This window comes from Gracilinanus agilis, chromosome 4 (assembly GCF_016433145.1).
Source record: "Gracilinanus agilis isolate LMUSP501 chromosome 4, AgileGrace, whole genome shotgun sequence".
Taxonomy (NCBI): Eukaryota; Metazoa; Chordata; class Mammalia; order Didelphimorphia; family Didelphidae; genus Gracilinanus; species Gracilinanus agilis.
The window spans coordinates 248,007,038-248,026,388 of NC_058133.1; the positions used below are offsets into that span (position 1 = coordinate 248,007,038).

The 19,351-nt window shown below is 35.0% G+C and overlaps 1 protein-coding gene across 1 annotated transcript in view; it reads left to right on the forward strand.

Annotated features, from left to right (window-relative positions):
* The first annotated feature begins 479 nt into the window (after positions 1-479).
* The window catches only part of CFAP52 (cilia and flagella associated protein 52), a 57,377-nt gene continuing 38,505 nt past the window's right edge, over positions 480-19,351 (forward strand). The window contains exons 1-5 of the mRNA XM_044673990.1: positions 480-552; positions 7,785-7,984; positions 8,957-9,093; positions 16,485-16,613; positions 18,654-18,753. Of these exons, the coding sequence (XP_044529925.1) occupies positions 480-552; positions 7,785-7,984; positions 8,957-9,093; positions 16,485-16,613; positions 18,654-18,753 (639 nt within the window). The remainder of the gene's footprint in view (positions 553-7,784; positions 7,985-8,956; positions 9,094-16,484; positions 16,614-18,653; positions 18,754-19,351) is intronic.

The window sequence follows — 19,351 nt, forward strand, 5'->3', positions numbered from 1 at the left end:
ACTATCTCAATATACAAGCATTTGAATATTTAAATTTCTTAAAAGTAAATGAAATTAATTTGTCAACATTATGAATCATTACAAAATGCCATATTTCTTGTGGGGTAGCAAAACCAGAGATTACATCTTTGGAGCATCAATTTGTTGTAGAATACCACAAAGCTCATGAAACCCCTTTTAAAATGATCAACTTTTAACATTGGGGGAAATGGGACATTAGGACGTGACTTCCTGAGTTGGTTAGTTTCTTCGAAAATTAGGCGGAGGCTGTGACTGATTTTTTTGTCACCAGGAAGAACGTGTTCTTTCTTGAAGAAGAGGGCCCTAGCTCCCCAGCAAACCTGAAAGTGAAGGGAGCCCACTTACAGAGGCTGTAAGCGCTGGTTTGTACGCAAGCGCAGGTTCGTTGCCATAGCGACAGAGACGCGGAGTGTCCGGTGGTGAGTTTCAGCTAAGAAAAGCCTCGTTGTGTTGTGGTCATGGCGGATGCTGATACCCTGCCAGAACCTGAGGTGCTTGGGCTGGAACTTGAAGCGGTGATCGGCTTCAACGGTGAGATATGGAGAGGCTCTCTCACTGTAATATTAAGGAAGTCATTTTGCCACAGTGCCAACATTCTGTAAAATGGATAATGGGTTTACCATTTTTTAAGGAACCGTCCATCCCTGACATCCTGTGCTCCTAAGATTCAGTGAGCTACCTAGAAACTCAGGGACAGAGGGGAGGGGTAGAAACGGGAGCTTTGAAACACAGCAGTTTGCACCCTTCCTGCCTGGGCCCTGGAGTTCAGCTCTGATTTACTGATCTGAGGCGAGGGGATAGCTAACTGAGGAATGAATAGCCAAAGAGAAGTGAAGGACTAGCTACAAGGCTGGATAGGGTAATAGAGAGTGCTAAAGTCATTAAAATTAATTCCCTAAGCTAATTGACTGGCTGGTTAATGGTCTCTGTATTAGATAAAGTTGCTCAAAAAGAGTCTTCTCCAGTTTGGAAGGCCCTAACCTTAGCCGTCTACCTTTGAAACTTGTCCTTCCTGACCCAAAGCATTCTATTCTTTCCTCTAGTCACTTGCAGTTGGACAGTGCTATGCATTTGACTCCATCTGTCCCCAATTCAAAATCTACTCTGTTGTTAGCCCATTTATCTAGCTTTCTATGTCTATTTCTGATCATGGGTTAGAAGAAAAGTGGACATTCCCCATAACCTAATGTGGGGGAATGGTGAAGAAGGATGGAAGGAGGGCAGGTAATTTGTGTTTTTCATTTGGAGAGAGTGTTTGTTGTCAAACTCAAAGGAATAACTCAAATGGTGAAGATTTCAAACTAATTAGTAATAACACGTCTATAATCTGTTAGTCTCCTTAAGTATTTTCTTGATGCAAGTTTTTCATTTTTCTTTTTGGTTCAGATCTGTGCACTGTGTAGGGGACTGTCTGCTTGGAAATTCTTCCTGCAAATGCAGATCAACTCTGCTCTCTAATTTAAAGTCTTAGGAGGATGAGAAGGTTGATGATGATGATAGCTAACACTTATATAGTACTTTAAGGTTTGGAAAGCTCTTTATAATAACATCCAGAGTCACACAGCTAGTAAGTGTCTGAGGCTAGATTAGTGCACCAATTCCATTCTATCCATTGTGCCATCTAATTCTTAGAATTGCCTGGGGGAGAAGGGGAAGGAAGAGTAGGTTTGCATAGGTTAATTTTTTTTTGCAAGGTTAAATAATTTGCCATTGGTCACAAAGCCAAACAGAATCAGAGGTTGAATTTGAACTAAGTCTTCTTGACTGGTAAGGCTGGAAAATGTGAAAATTATATGGATGTAAATGATGGATATCTTTGAATACTATGATAAAGAGTTTAGAATTTATATACCAGAAGACTTTAGAGGGAAGAGCAATACTAAGCAATTATTATAGTATATAATGCTGGAATATATTTTTATTTATTTATTCTAGATATTTTAATGGAATTTCTCATTTAAATCATTGAAATACATTAACTAGTCCATCTTTATCTTTTGGAATTCAAATATACTTTGAACTTCTCTCATATAGTGGACTTAATGTCTATTATAATTGTATATATGTCTCTGTTAGATTATAAGATTTATGAAAGCATATGACCATGTTTTGTTTTGTTTTGTTTTAGCTTTATATCTCCTTCAGCACCTAGAATTGGAGGTGGTGGGAGGGGGAGAATCAGAATAGGCTTTTATAGGAGGTGGCACTTGAGTTAACCTTTGAAGGAAGGTAGGAATTTTGTGAAGCAGAGATGGAGTGTAATCTAGGCAAAGGGTAATAGGGAAAGGGAATAAGTATTTTATAGCTCCTGTTGCTATGTGCCAGATACTGTACTAAGCATCTTACAAATACTATCTAACTCTGCAAGAGAAGTGCTATTATTATCTTCATTTTACACCTGAGGAAACTGAGACAAAGATCAAGTGACTTGTCCTGGGTCACAAAGCTAGTAAATATCTGAGGCTGGATTCAAACTCAGGTCTTCCAACTCCAAGCCCAGCACCATACCCACCATACCATCTTGCTGACCAAAAATGGAATATATTGTATGAGGAACAGCAAGAAGCTGGTTTGGACAGAATGCAAAAAGGAGGGCAATGGACAGTAAGCCTAGAATGATAGGCTAATGCCAGATTGGGAAGGACGTTAAAAGCCAAATGGAGGAATATATATTCTATTTTAAAGACAATAATCACATGGGCTTGTTGAACATGGCAATGACATGGTACAATCTGTTATTTAGGGATATCAATTTGACAGTTGTGTTGAGTATTGATTGGAGAGGGGAGAGAATGGAGGCAGGAACATTAATGAGAAGGCTGTTATATCCAGTCAAGAAGTAATGAGAGTCTGAAGAGGGATGATGGAAAGATGAGTGGAGACAATGAATGAATACTTGAGATTCATTGTAGAGATAGAGTCAATGGCCTGACAACTGAATGTGAGAGGTAAGAAAGAAAAAAGTTGAAGATAACTTCTGTATCAGAAACTTAGGTGACTAGAAAAATAATTATGTTCTAGACTGAGATAGGTAAATGAAGAGGAGGGGTGGACTTAAAAAGAAAGATAATGAGATGTTTTGGAAATGCTGAGTTTCAAATGCCTGTTCAATTCTATAGAATATCCAGGTAAAAATGTGTAGCAGGGAGTTTGGAATGCAGAACTCAGGAGACAGATTTGGGAATTGCCTGCATACTTAAGTTAGTTGAACCCCTGACGAAATCATAAATTCAGAAAAAAAAAGAAAAAGACTCAAGGCAAACCTCATATATAGGAATAAAGATACTAATAAGATACTCAAGTGTGATGAGGCAGGAAGGAGGAGAAATACAACAGGGTCATGAAAACCCCCAAAATCGAAGACATCTAGGCAGAGGGAAAAGTTAACAGTGTCAAATTCTTCAAGGCAGTCAAGAAGGAAAAGACTTGAGAAAAGCAGTATGGCAGAGTAGATATAGATGGAACGTGGCGTTAGGATGACTTAGATTCAAAAATCCTGCCTCAGACAGCTCTGAGTCCCTGTTTCATTATTTCATCATTCTGTAAAATGGGACTAAAGATAATAGGGCCTACTTTGCAAAGTTGTTGTGAGGATCAAATGAGATGATATATGGAAAATATTTTACAAAATTGAAAACATTATATAAATGTGAGCTATTGTTATTATAAAAGGTGATTAGTTAATCAAAGTGCCTTCTATGTGCCAAGAACTGTGCTAAGCTCTAAGCTTAATAAAAACCAGTCTTATTTTTGGAAGCATACAGCCTTAATGAGGGAGACAAATCATATCAACTATGCATAAAATAAATTGGAGATAATTAGCAGAGGGAAGGCATTAATTAAGGTGGTTTGGGGAAAGTTTTCTGTAGAAAGTGGGACTTTAGATGAAACTTGAAGGAAGTCAGAGAGAGGAAGAGACAGAGGTGAAGGAGGAGAGAATTATAGACACAAGGGACAATTGGTGAAAATGTATAGAGTTAATCTTCTGTGAGGAACAACAATAGAGTTAATCTTCTGTGAGGAACAAGCCAATTTTATTAGATAGCAGAATACTTGGGTAGGGGGAAAGAAAATTATAAGAAACCTGGAAAGGAAGATAGTTGCAGAGGACTTTGAATGCCAAACAAAGTATGCTGTATTTGATCCTGGAGGTGCTTTTGTATTTGATTGTGGAGGTCATAGGGAGCCAATGGAACTTATTAAATAGTGGGTATCATATTTGGCAATTAAGAGATTATTGATATTATCTTGAGAGAGAAGTTTCAATTGAGTGATGAAGTCAGAAAACAGATTCCAAGGAATTAAGTGAGTATGAAGTGAGAAAATGGTGGCTACTGTAGACATTTTTTCCTAGGAATTTGACTATGAAAGGAAAGGAAATGTAGGTAGCTTGAGGGAATTGAAAGGTTTCTTTAAAGGATGAAAAGAAGGGGAAATCTGGGCATGTTTGTAAATGGTAGGGAAGAAGCCAATGAAAAAAGAAGGAAAGGAAGGGAAAAAGCATTTGATAAGTGGCTACTGTGTGCCAGGCAGTGTACAATATACATAAGATAGATGCTGTTATTATCAATAGTTGAGGAAACTGAGGTAGACAGAAGTTAAATTACTTAGCCAACATCACACAATTAGTGAGGGCATTTTTGAACTCAGGTTTTCCTGAAAGCTTAACCTAGAAATTAATTAAGAAATGCTTAACTGCCTCCTAAAACTGAATAAAAATTGAAGACAGAAGAGAGAAAATCACAGGGACAAGCTATGTGAAGAGAAAGAGATAGATGAGATCAAAGGTATAGGTAGAGGGGTTGGTCTTTTGTAAGTAGAAGGTCCATCCCTTTCTTCTAGCCCAGGGGTCAGCAACCTCTTTAGCCATGACAGCCATAAATGCCACATTTTTTAAAATGTAATTTCTTGAGAGCCGTACAGTGCTCACAGTGCGCGCTCCTGTAACAGTGTGCGCTCCTGTAACAGCACCTGAAAAAAAATTGACTTTATGGCTCCAGCAGAAAGAGCCATATCTGGCCCTCAAAAGAGCCAGATATGGCTCAAGAGCCATACGTTGCCGACCCCTGATCTGGCCTGTAACAAAGGACAAGATGGAGGATGATGCTAAGGTAATCTGAAGTAAGAAATTAGGGAAGAAAGGTTGAGGTTTGCAAAGGGATATGCACCAATATGGCATGGAAACAAGGGATTCAATGGTAGAGTATAATGTAAAATTGAACTAGTTTATTTATAGGGTTAAGATTTTTGAAGGGAAGAAAATAAGGTCAGAGAAAGGGTGATGAACTGAGAAAGTAAGATAAGATGGAAAGGAACAAGTTCTAGAAGGGAAAGATGGAAGGATAGAAGACTATAGTCAGAGGAATATCAGAATTATTGATAATGGAGAAAGAGCATAAGATCATAGATTTAGAACTGGAAAGGACATCAAAGGCTCTTGAGATGACTCCATTCCCATTTTACAGAAGAGAAAACTGAAGCTTAAAGAAGTTAAGTGACTTGGTTAGGTTCTAAAGTAAAAAGTATAATCATACCTTTATGTGCCTGAGGTAGAGTGAAAGTACAGATCATGGGAGATGAGGTGCTTAACATTCTGGGATTTTGAAGTACCTAAGTACTTTGAATGACTTAACTATTATCAACAATACAAGGATCCAGGAGAGCTCCAAGGGACTCATGACGAAAAAGACTATCCATAGCTATAGAAGGAACTGGGGAAATCTAAATGCAGATTGAAATATACCATTTTTCACTTTGCTTTCCATTATGGATTTTTCTTTAGTGTAAGCAATATGTATCTCAGAAAATCATGAACATAGAAATATGTATTATATGATAACACATATACAACCTATATCATATTACCTGCCATCTTGGTGAGTATGGAGGGGCAAGAAGAAGGAAGAGAACATGGATTACAAAATATCAGAAAATGATTATAGAATTGTTTTGACATATACTCTGGAAAAAAATACAATTTTTTTTAAAAGAGAAAAGAAAAAAGAGAAAGGAGGGTCATATAGCTGGATGGATTGATTTTCCTAAAGCACAAAAGTGACTTTATCATTCACCTGCTCAATTAACTCCAGTGGTTTGATTACCTCTATAATACATTACATAAACTCTTTGGTATTTGAAGCCCTTTATAATGGCTCTAGCCTACCTTTATGATCTGATATTATTGTCTTTCCAGCACCCTCTAGTTCATCCCAGTTGGCTTTTTCCCATATCTTCTTTTTGCCTTAGCAATGCTTGGCAGGTATTTTCTTCTCATCTCTGCCTCTGAGAATCCATTGTTTTCTCCAAAGCTAAGTGCTGACTCTCCTGAAATTTCATTATATTTATTTGTTTCTATTTTGTATATTTTATATATGTAATATTTTATATTCCCATAAGATGTTAGTTCCTTGAGGGTAAGAACTGTTTCACATTTACTTTTGTATAACCAGTGTCTTAAATAGGGTCTGGCACATAGTAGGTATTTAATTTGACTAAGTGAATCTGAGAGATTATTGAATCATGGTATTGAGGGTAGAGTGTCTGGGGATGTCAATGAGGAGCAAGAAAGCATATCCATATGGGAGGAATGAGAATATATGCAATCCTGGAGAGTATGACTAGGGGGTGCAATGTCTTCTGCGTGGTGGTGGTTAGGGAGACAAATTTCCACAATTTCAAAAAGATGGAAGGAGGAGAAGAAAGGGTGTAATATAAAGTCTGTTCACAATAGAATCTGGGTTCCAGGAGGCACAGTAGAAAAGTAGGATAGACTAGGATAGGAACCTGGGAAGGATGGCACTAATAAGGATACATATAAGAGAGTAAGAGAGCAGTATAGAGTGAAAGGAACTTTGGCTCAAACGATCTAAGACTCAATCACATAGATTCTGAACTCAGACAGAGGATAGCAGATTGTCATTCTTTTTATAATATCAATGGTAGTGTTAATTTGGTTATCAATCCCTGAGCATGAAATAAAAATCACAAGGAAGAGATATGCATATGGTGATGGAGCATCAGATCTTACCTGATACTCATTATGGTCAGTGGAGTCTTGGACCCTGGCTTCCCAAGGATTATTCTACTCTTGAATAGATTATCTCCCCCAATTTAGGAGGTGGCTCCTGAAAAGCAGAGGTTCTTAACCTTGAATCCATAAGCTTGTTTTTGATATTTTGATAATAATATTTCAATATAATTGATTACCTTTATAATCCTAGGTATTTTGTGTCTTTAAAAACATTCTGAGGCCTAAAGGCTTCTCCAGATTGCCAAAGGGGTTTAGGGTGCAAAAAAGATTAAGAATCCTTAACCTACCCCTTGAGGTCCTTTGGTCTTAGACTGGTGGCCATTGTAGTATTTTTTCACAGTAGAAAGTCCTGGGAAACACTGGAATTGACACTTATAGTTAAATTTATAATAAGAGGGTATTGGGGGCAAAAGGGAGAATTACTGAAGTCAAATTTCACCTATATTACTATTTTTATGGAACTAACATTGGTTTGTGATCATTAGAAAAATCAAAATTTGTTTGTGTTATTCTTAAAAGCTATTTGAATATAAGAATTACTTCTGATGATAAAGCAGGTGCGCCAACCCCTATTCTCGGTCATTTGGAAGTTTTCTTGAAGAAGTTGCCTCAGAAAAATTGTGCAACATACTCTCACAAGCCAATGGTCACCAGTTTAATTTATATTTATTATGCAATTACACAATAGCAACAACTTCTGCAACTGACACTTTTTTCCTTTTTCTTTTTCTAGGACATGTACCTAGTGGTCTGATATGCCATCCTGATCAGGAACATTTGGTCTATCCTTTGGGTTGCACAGTTCTTATTGAGTCAATAAACACAAAAAAGCAATATTTCCTACATGGACATGGCAATAATGTCTCCTGCGTTACTATTTCCTTAAATGGTGCATATGTTGCTTCTGGACAGGTTACCTTTATGGGATTCAAGGTGAATAATTTAAGGATAATACATACGTAAGATCATGGTTCTAGAGCTGGAAGGGACCTTAGGTGCTATTTAGTCTAATCCTGTCATTTTCAGATGATGAAACTGGGCCTACAGAATTTAAGTAACTTTCCCAAAATAATAAAGTAGTAAGCATCAGAGGCAAAATTTGAAGCCAGGTCTTCCAAGTCAGAGAACAGTGTTCTTAATGCTGTACAACACTGCCTCATATTATTTATTTCTATATATTTGCTTATTATCCTCACAGAACAGTTTTTTATCTAGGGTACTTCAGCTTAGTCTAGAACAGTGATGCAAACTATGGCCTGTGGGCCAGATGAGGCCCCCTGAAATGTTCTATCCCACCACACGACATTATTCTTAATCTGACGAATACAATGAGTAGGATACAATACAATGAAACTTCGAAAGAGTGCCTTAGAAACAGACTGACAGATGAGCATTTCCTTTCCTTTGGCCCCCTCTTTAAAAAGTTTGCCCATCACTGGTCTAGAAGGCTTTGTACTAAAGTAATTAAATTGTACAATGTGTCACTCTCTTGCTCCTTCATTTTGTCTGACTTTCTGACTGAATTCTCTGTGGGTTAGTGAGCTAAATATTTATAGACACATTATATACCTCTAGATATGTATAATTATATGTTACAATATATATGCATGCTTTTATGTGTGTATGGGCAGCTAAGTGGCATAATCATGGCATAATAGTTTACATATTATAGTGATGAATTTGTACCCAAAAAGAAACATTAAAGATATTACAGTGATATATGAACAAGAGAAATAGGTGCATTAAAAAGAATGAGGGATTAAGAGATGAAGAATGCAAATCCAGACTTAAGATACTATGAGACTACAGTGCCAGGTTCCTATTTTATTTGTCATTTTAAAAAGTAACTATCTTTATAATAATTATTGTTGTTATGAATATATTTTATGTTTTTCTCATTTACAGGCAGATGTCATTTTGTGGGATTATGCAAAGAAGGAGCTAATTGCTAGGTTGTCACTTCACAAGGGCAAAATTGAAGCTCTGGCTTTTTCTCCAAATTCCAAATACCTAGTATCATTAGGAGGTCCAGATGATGGAAGGTAATGAACTAAAAATTTTAAATTTTTTTTTTCTTTGCAGCTTCTAAATTAAGTTCTTGGAATGTTGAGTTTCAGGAGTAACCAAAACTATGGTTAAGTGTTTCTGTATGCAAAACCTTTTATAAGATACTGAAAGGGACACAAAGTAATAAAAGTATATGGGTTTTGCCTTAAGGTATATATATAATCTATTTGATGAGGAAAAACTTAATTGGTTGAATTGAATACTTGAAAATGAAAATTTGCAATATATTAAGAAGCTATCTTAAGAGAGGCAGTTTCATGTAGTGGAGTGGCTTCCTATCTTTTCTGAATGAACATTCCTACCTGCAAATAATATTTTTAGCATATACCACCAAGATACATATTTATTTTTAAGTTATATGTGCACTTAGTGTAAATTATGTACATATAAAGCACACCCCACAAATAAATATTTTAAAAGAACAAAATGAAGATAAACTAATATTTCATTTTTCATTAAAAATAGAAAGTACAATAGAGGTTTTTATGCTAACTAAAATGCTATAAATTATTATTTAAATATTTTCAATAAGTATAAAATCATAAGATCATTGATTTAGAGCTGGAAAAATCCTCAGAGGTCATAAAGTTCAACTATTTTACAGATGGGGACATTGAGGCACAAGAGAGAGTACGTGATTTAACCAGGTTCACATAGCTAATGAGTGCCTGAGACAGAATTTGCACTTAGACCCTTCCTGACTCTTAGACCAATATTTTATTTACTGTGTTATCTGGCTGCCTCTAAGTGACTGAAAATTTTCATTATTTTTTAATTTTGATTTAACAATTGGGAATACAGTGATTTGAAGATCCAGTTACAAGTTCAATTTATTTTAAAACTTGGTTTTAATGGCCATAACATTTTAAAAAGATAACCTCACAAAAATGTAGATCCAGATGGAAGAAGTATGTTATTAGCTGCTCATGCCAAATGATAACTCACGTTTTCCTTTTAAAAGCATTTAATTTAATGATTTTGATTCATAAAAATCTACTTCTCTTCTTCTCATCCCTCTTTCCCCCTTCTCATTTCATTGAAAAAGAAAGAAAAACAAAAACCTTGTAACAAATAAACATAGTCAAGCCATACAAATTCCTAAGCTGGCTAAGTCCAAAAATATATGTCTCAATCTCTATCCTAAATACATCACTTCTCTATCAGTAGGTTGGTAGCATGTTTTATCATTAATCTCTGGAATTCTGGTTGATCAACAAGTCAACAAACATTTATTAAGCACTTAATGTGTGCTAAGCACTATGCTAAGTACTAAGGGTACAGATATAAACCAAAAGAGAGTCCCAGCCCTGCATATTTTACTTCCCATGAACTTCTCTATCTTTTGTTTTGTCACAAACAATTCCCCTGCCCATAAATATGACAGGTAATTTCTTCCATGCTCCTCTTATTTATTTATATCACCCTTTATATCTAAATAATGTGTCCATTTTGAACTTATGTTAGTATATGGTGTGAAATGTTAGTCTAAGTTTTACCATTGGTTTTTGTACTTGTTTGCATTTATATATTGCGTACCTAATCTGTTCCACCCATCAACTTCTCTATTTCTTACCCAGCACCAAATTGTTTTGATGACTACAACTTTGTAGTATAGTTTGAGATCTGGGACTTCTAGGCCTCCTTTCTTGTCACTTTTTTTTCATCCATTCCCTTGCTATTCTTGTTCTTTTGTTGCTCAAATTTTGCTACTTTGTTTTATAGTTCAATAAAATAATTCTTTGGTCATTTGACTGTTATGGCACTTCAAAAAATAAATTAATTTAGGTAGTTTATTAATTTTTATTACATTGAGTTGACCTACCCATGAGCAATTAACAGTTCTCTAATTATTGAGTTTATTTGTGTAAAAAATGTCTTGTATACAACAAATAGTCATATTTGTATAGTTTCTGTGTGTCTTGGCAGATAGATTCTCAAGCTCTTTATACATTTTATAATTATTTATAGGAATTTCTCTATTTTTCTTTGCTAGTGGACAGAAACACTGATGAGTTATATAAGATTAATTTATGTCTTACAACTTGCATGAAGTTATTAATTGCTGAAATTAATTTTAGTTGACTTTCTAAGATTCTTTAATTTTGTTTCCTCTTTGCCTACACTTGTTTTTTCACTTCCTTTTTCTATCATTTCTAGTGCTATAGCAAATAACTGTGCAAATTGCCACCCTCACCTTACTTCTTTACAAATAATGCTAGTTCTTGATTTTGAATATTTTCATTATATAATAACTTACACACGATATATAATTATACATATTTAATTATATAGGTAATATAGATATGCGGGAGTAGAACTCCCACAGGTCCAGGTAATCTCAGTGGAGGGACAGTTGTCAGCGTGTTAAGACGAAAGAGGGCAGTCAATCTGAACTTCAGACAGGCAGGCTTCATGAAGACTGCTCTGGTGTGCCTCGAGTAAGGTTTATTTTTATACGCTTTGAGATCACACATAAGGTTGGCATGGAAATTCATTTTCAACATACATCTTTTCTTGGAGATAATGGATTAAGTCATACATTAATTTGTTACTAACAACTCTTCATTCTCCAATAACTTTCAATATTTTTCAAAGGTATGTTTTGACATGTTTCCCATGCCAAGGGGTGGGGAAAACAGTTCAGGGATGTACTGGCCTTTCCCCGGAAGGATACTTCTCCATTTGTCATCCATTGTAACGTACCGAATCAGGGATGGGGTGTGGGGAGGCTTATTGTTTCTGGTTTCTCATTATGTAAGCTTCTGTGTATGGGAATGGAAAATTCAGGTGCAGTTTGTTGGAGTTTAAAATCTTAAACATTAACTCACTATTTGCTGGTTTGTTATGAAGTGACTTTTAGGGGAATTTCTGTATTAATACATACATGTAAAGGTGGGCATTTCCTAGGAGTCTGTGGGGGGTCTGTAAAAGCTCTAATAACAGCCTTTACTATTCTTCTGTATTTCCCTGGGGCTGAATAGGGATAGTGATCACAATAATTTCAATAATAAGGAGTATTAGTAAGAGAAGAGTCACACAGGGGTATCTGAGTGAGGGTTTTCCATCCTCCCTGGAATCTGCTGTGCAGTTCCAGGATCCCCTCTGCAACTTTGTCATTCAGGAAGGGTTTGACAGTCTCCAGCATAGATATATTACTCATTATCTATATTATATATTATTAATATATGTAATATATTACATATAATATCATATTAAGGAAAAATTCATTTGTTCCCATGCTCTCTAGCATTTGTAAAAACAGTGATAAGGACTGTATCTTATCAAAAGTCTTTTCTGCTTCTATTATAATAATCATATGAAGATTGTTGTTCTTGTTAATATAGTGAAATCTATTTATAGTTTTCCTAATATTAAACAAATCTTCTGTTCCTGGTATAAATGTACCCTGGTTATATGATATGTTAATACCTGTGATATTTTGTTAGTATCCTTTCTAATATTATATTTAAACTTTTTGCATAAATTAGGAATATTAGTCTATAGTTATTTTTCTCTATTTTGACCATTTCTGATTTAACTATTGACAGTCCATGGGGACATCCTCTCTTCCCTCAAAACCTATCAAACTCTCAGCCTCCCCGCCCCTCCCAACTCAAGCACCTGCTGGAACAGTGGAACAAAGAACTATGGCAACACCTGTTCCACATGACAAAATACTGAGAATCTCAGTGCCTCAGCCTGTCAAATTTAAAACAAATAATGTACTTGACCACATCCCAACCATACCTCGCTAGGAACTATACAATGCTGTACATTATCTTCCCTTCTCAGAAACAACCAATGAGATTAATCCAAGTCACCTTGTCCCCTACACCTCTTTATGCCCCTAACTTTATATAATACTATATCCTTCCCCACTCAAATGAGATTCGGCAGCCTTCTTTACTGGTGTTGATCTCCCCCTCCCTGCTTCTAATAAACCTTGCTGTATTTTCTTACTTTGGTCTCATTGTCTCTTGAGTCGAACCTCTGTCAGTCAGACTGATAACTATCAAAACCATATTTGTATCTTAGAAGGAATTTGCTAAAATCCCTTCTTTTCATATTTTTCTAAATAGTTTATGTAATACACTGTTGAAATGAATTTTTCTTTAAATGTTTGATAGAATTCACTCACAAATCTATCAGGTTTCAGGTTTAAATATATAAAATTTATATAGGTGTATGTAGCTTGTTCAATTTCTTATAAGATTGGGATATTTAAGTTCTCTATTTCTTTTTTAGTTAATGTGGGCTTTTTCTTTTAGTAAATATTCATATCTTTCACTTAGATGAACATTGTTTGCATATAATGAGGCAACATTTCTAAGAATTTTCTTTATTTTTAATGCTAGTAATTTGGTTTTCCTCTTCTTTTTTAATTAAATTATGTAACGATTTCTTTATTTTATTATTTTTAAAACTAGCTTCTAGTCTTATTAACTCACTGTTTTTATTTTTTGCTTTCAATTTTCTTAATCTATTTTTTTATTTTCAGGATTTCTATTTTGGTGCATAATTTGAGGGCTTTAAAATTGTTTTGCAGATTTCTTTTTTTAGTTGCATGTTCTATTTATTGATTTATCTTTTCTCTTTATCGATAAAAGTGTTAAGAGATATAAATTTTCTTGTACGACTGGTTTGGTTGTATCACCAAAATGTTGGCATGTTATTTAATTGTTGTCATTATCTTTAATGAAATTATCTGTGATTCTATGATTTGCTCTTTGATTCATTCATTCTTAAAATTCTTTAGTCTCCAATTAATTTTAATAATGTTTTCGATAAATTCTTTTAAATATAATTTTATTGCATTATGGTCAGATAAAAATATAATATTTCTGATTTTCTACATTTGTTTGTGAGGATCTTAAGATCTATCATATAGTTAATATTCTTAAAGGTTCCATGCACAGCTGAAAATGTATTTTTATTGCCATTCAATAATTACCTGAGGTCTAACATATCTCATTTCCTTAAAATTATCTTCAGGGCTTTCTTAGCTTTTTCTTTTGGGTTAAATTTATACTTATATAGGAGCATATGGCAATTCCCCATTATTATAGTTTTACTTTTAACTTTTCTCTCTTATTTCTCTGTAGAGAGAAATTATAGTACTAAGCACTAGGATAAAAAGAAAGATAAAAGGTAGTCTCTGCTTTGAGGGAGCTCACCATCAAATGAAGAAGAAAACATAAATAACCATGTACAAATAAGCGATATTCAGAATACATTGGAAATGATCAACTAAGCAAGGAATTAAAATTAAGGGGGATTGGGAAAGGTTTCCTAATGTAGCAAGTGGGATTTAGTTGGGACTTGAAGAAAGTCAGGAAAACTAAAAGTCAGAGAGGAGGAAGAAGAGCATTCCAGGAATGGGGGAAAGTTTGTAAAAATGTCTGGAATCATGAGATGGAATATCTTGTTTGAGGAACAGCAAAGAGGACAGTGTCACTACATCACAGAATGATGGAGGAGAGGTGTAAGGTACATGAAGACAAGAAAGTTAAGGGGGCTAGGTTGTGTGTGTCTTTGAATACTAAAGAGAAGATTTTACATTTGTTTCTGGAGGTCACAGGAAATCAATGGAGTTTTTTCAGTTAGGCAATTGGCATTTATTAAAACACCTACTATATGGTGGGCACTATGCTAAGCACTGGGAATACAAAGGAAAAGACAAAATAGTCTCTGCCTCCTTGTTTATTTTTGTCTGATATCTGTGCACCCTAATCATGTAAGATAATTTTTCTGTCTTTCCTTTATCTTCTCCTCCATTGTATCATTCACCTCTTCCCTTTCCTTTCTTCTTTTAAGATAACAAAAATGTACCAAACCACTCCCAGTACTTATTAGACTCCCTTATGATAATAAGAATCTAAGGGGACAACTAAGGGAATACTATTGTGCTAAAAGAAATAATGAACTGGAAGAATTCCATGTGAACTGGAACAACCTCTAGGAATTGATGCAGAGTGAAGGGAGCAGAACCAGAAGAACCTTATACATAGACGGATACACTGTGGCACAATTGAATGTAATGGTCTTCTCTACTAGCAGCAATGCAATGATCCAAGACATTTCTGAGGGACTTATGAGAAAGAACACTATCCACATCCAGAGAAAGAACTATGGGAGTAGAAACACAGAAGGAAAACAACTGCTTGATTACATGGGTTGATGGGGATATGATTAGGCATGTAGACTCTAAACCAGTGATGGGCAAACTATAGCCCGTGGACCAGATGTGGCCCCCTGAAATGTTCTATTTGGCAGTGTGACATTATTCCTAATCTAAGAAATACAATGAGTAGGATACAATACAATGAAACTTCGAAAGATTTGCCTTAGAAACATACTGAAAGATGAGCATTTCCTTTCCTTTTGCCCCCTCTTTAAAAAGTTTGCCTGTCACTGGTCTAAACTATCACCCTGGTGCAAATATCAATAATATGGAAATAGGTCTTGATCATGTAAAACCAGTGGAATTGCGCATTGGCTATGGGAGGGGGATGAGAAGAAGGGAGGGAAAGAACATGAATCATGTAACCATGTAAAATTTTCTTAATTAATCAACAAAAAAATAAAATATATTCTCCAGTACATTCATATAGTAAGTGCTTATTAAATATTTGTGACATTTTGTTGAATAATATGTGTGAGATTCTATGTAAATTGCAAAGTGCTTTTTATATATAAGCAATCTTTATTTTCAAAGGATGTAGTCACCTCTTAATACATACTTCCATTTCAAAAGTATGTTTCTGAGCAATCTTGCTTTAAATGCCTCATTTTGTACTAATACTAGACTTGGATAAGAACTAGACCTATGACTTCCTTTGGTATAGAAAAACTACTAGGTAAGGAAACTTCCTTTACAAATACAAGTTTCCCCCAACTCTCTTCTCTGTAATTTATAGTTATAAAGAATTACCTAGAGCCTTGACAGGTTAAATAATTTGTCCAGAGTCCCACAACCAGTTGTGTATCAGAGGAAGGCCTTTTTGGTTTAGAGGCCAGATCTTTATCCAGTAGACCTCTCAATAATCAAAAGATAACTCAATATACATTTATGAAATGGTAGGTATGTGCCAGATACTATGCTAGACACTGAGAACACAAATACAATAAATACCATAATTCCTTTTAGAAAAGAGTTTACTTTAGGATTGATTAAAGACAGTCTGAGTTTCCATTTTTCTTAACCTAATTCCACTCCAAAGCTCTGCTATTAGATTAAGTCTTTTTTTCTTTTTTTTCCTTTTTTCTTTCTTTCTTTCTTTCTTTTCTTTCTTTTCTTTTCTTTCTCTTTCTTTCTTTCTTTCTTTCTTTCTTTCTTTCTTTCTTTCTTTCTTTCGTGCTTTGGCAGTGTGGTTGTGTGGAGTGTTATCAAGAGAGATGCCATCTGTGGCAGTCCTGCAGCTGGTTTTAATGTTGGGAATGCCACGACAATCATCTATTCAAACTGCCGAGAAGAGATGTTTGTTACTGCTGGAAAGTAAGTTTCTTCAATATTTATTCTCTGAGTTGTAAATAGTTTTTTTTAAAACTCATGTAAAAAGTATATTAGCATTCAAATTAAAGGATAAATCCTTTAATTATAGACATTTAATGAGATATTTTCTTAAAAACATATAACAATTTCAAAGTGCTTTTAACTAAAAGCATTAGTTGTCTAAATGAATGAATATACATATTCCTATTGTAAGATGATGTTTTTCTAGAAAGAAAAGAAACCGTTGAAAAGTCCATTATATTTTTAATGGCATTTATTGCTATTTTTAAAGTCTTTTAGGAAATATTTCTGGGTGATGTCCCTCATTTCTACTTATTACATATGTGTCCATCACTGGTGATAGGCAGTGCCTTACTTATGTCCATCATGTATCCCTCCATTATCCTTATACCACCCACAGTTTTTATTCTTCAGAGTTTGCAAAATCACATAATTTGTAACTATATCGCATCAACAAAAGAAAACCAATGTTACCATTTTTCATTATGTTCATTTTTTCTTTTGTGGGTAGTTAAGCCAAACTCTATCCAATGATTCAGTAACTTTTCTCAGATCTCCTTTTGGAGCTTCTGCATTGTTTTAGGGACTGACACAATCAGCACAATGCTATTTGCAAACAAGAGTATCTTGTGAATCTCACCACATTACAATTCTTCAATTTGGAATCTTTGGAATGTGTGCAGAAAATCTTCCATGATGGTGACAAACATGTTTTTGTACTTTGGTTGATATTAGCAAACAGAGTTATTAAATAAAGTTATATCTGTGGTTGTATCTTTGGGGAAGGATGTCTTTTATGACTTTAAAATATTCATAAGAGACACTTTGTGAGAAAGCTTTTAAGATGATGTTTTGCTGTTTTATATAATGCTTTAAATTTTTTAATTGATTTTTTGTTTCTGATAACATTATATCACATGAATCCCCTGTCCTCTCCCCAAGAGTCATCCCATATAAAAATAGACATAATGTTTTTATTTATAGTCAACAAATTATAAGTACTCCAACAGAACAAGTATTTCCTTACATATATCTTGGACAGACCCTCCAAACAGATAATGAATTGGAGGATGAGAATGGGTTGGGAAACTGTGTAGGGCTCTTAATGTTTTTTCCTGAGACAATTTTTCTCTTGGAAAGTTGATATGGCTATGTCATGGAATACCATAGATCCTGAAGAATTAAAGTTATAGCTCACCCAAAGGACAGTATAGAGGTTGATAGACAAAAGCAGATTACAACATATTACTGGTAAAGAATTGTATAGTAGAAATATCATATATGATCTCATTGGAGAGATGTATGACTGGGAAAAGAAATGTGCCAGTTAAATCACAAGAGAGAGTAGTAACTGATCAAGACAGTCCTCATACTCCACTGTATCCACACAATGTCAAGATATTCAGAGGAAGGCCCTCTAGTACATTAAGTGGACTTCTTACACAGTATTTACTGAATATATAAGACAGAATCCCATAGGATGAGAAGGGATGATTAGGTTATGATCTATATCCTTGGTGATAATCCCCACATTGATGAGATGATGAATCCATAGAAATATAAGAGGATGTATATTCTCACTTGACCTGAAATTATAATGTGAAGAAGAAGCCTACTTTTCCTAACTGGCTGAAAGATTATTATTTTTAAATTATTATGTTTATTTATTATTATATTTAACTGAATAATTACATTTTTTCTACTATGAGATAGGCCTTAGAGCTGAGTCTTTTGGCGCAGAAGCCTAGATGGGAGAAGCCTTCATAAATCCCTGAGTAGAATATAAGCTTTGTACATCCAATCTTCTGGCAGTGGTGTTGAATGAAACAAAATTAGAGAAACAGATGTTGAATCCTGCTTTCCTCCCCCACTCCACCCCACCCCATCCCCTGGCTACCTTATCTAGTTCTTCCTTTAGGAAATTGTAGCACATATAGGAGACATGCTTTATATTTGTTATGTATGGACTGTGTTTGAGTCCCAGCAGCTCGGAGTTTGTGAATTTCTTGTTTTTGGCTTCAGTGGAACAATCCGAGTGTGGGAACTGGATCTCCCGAATAGGAAAATCTGGCCAACTGAATGCCAGACAAGACAGTTGAAAAGAATAGTACTAAGTATTACAGTAAGTACCATAATATTTCAGTTAATAATTCTGGTTGGAACAAAACTCCTCTTAATAAAATTAGTCTTGGAGCAGAGGGTCTGAATTGAGTCTTTTGGAAGAGAAATCTAGATGGGAGCAGTGGCATGATTCTGAAAACAAGATTCTTGAAAGGTACCTCATGCCCAGATGGGAGAAGGGATATACTTTGCATGCTTTGTCTCCTGGGAGCAAATGACATACCACTTGGGCCTTGGCTATGTATAAAATTAACATCATTTGACTAGAAACATCTTGCCCAAATCCATCTGTCTTAGGGAGAATGAGGTACATTAAGAAGGAATCTAGATCCAAAAACAAATCCCTGGGCTACCTGCATAATCAATCATCCAAGTTTTTAATCTTTCTTTGAACTATCTGTCACATCTGTCCCTTCCTTACCATCTTCACTGATCATCACCACATGCCTGTAATACTGTAGTAGTCTCCTCACTAGTGCTTCAATATCTTCACATACCTTCAATATCTAGCACAGTCACTAGTCTGTTCTTCAGAAATGTCATTACTATCCCATTCAGAGTCTTGGCATATAAACTGGTGGCTATTGTGGAGTTTCAGC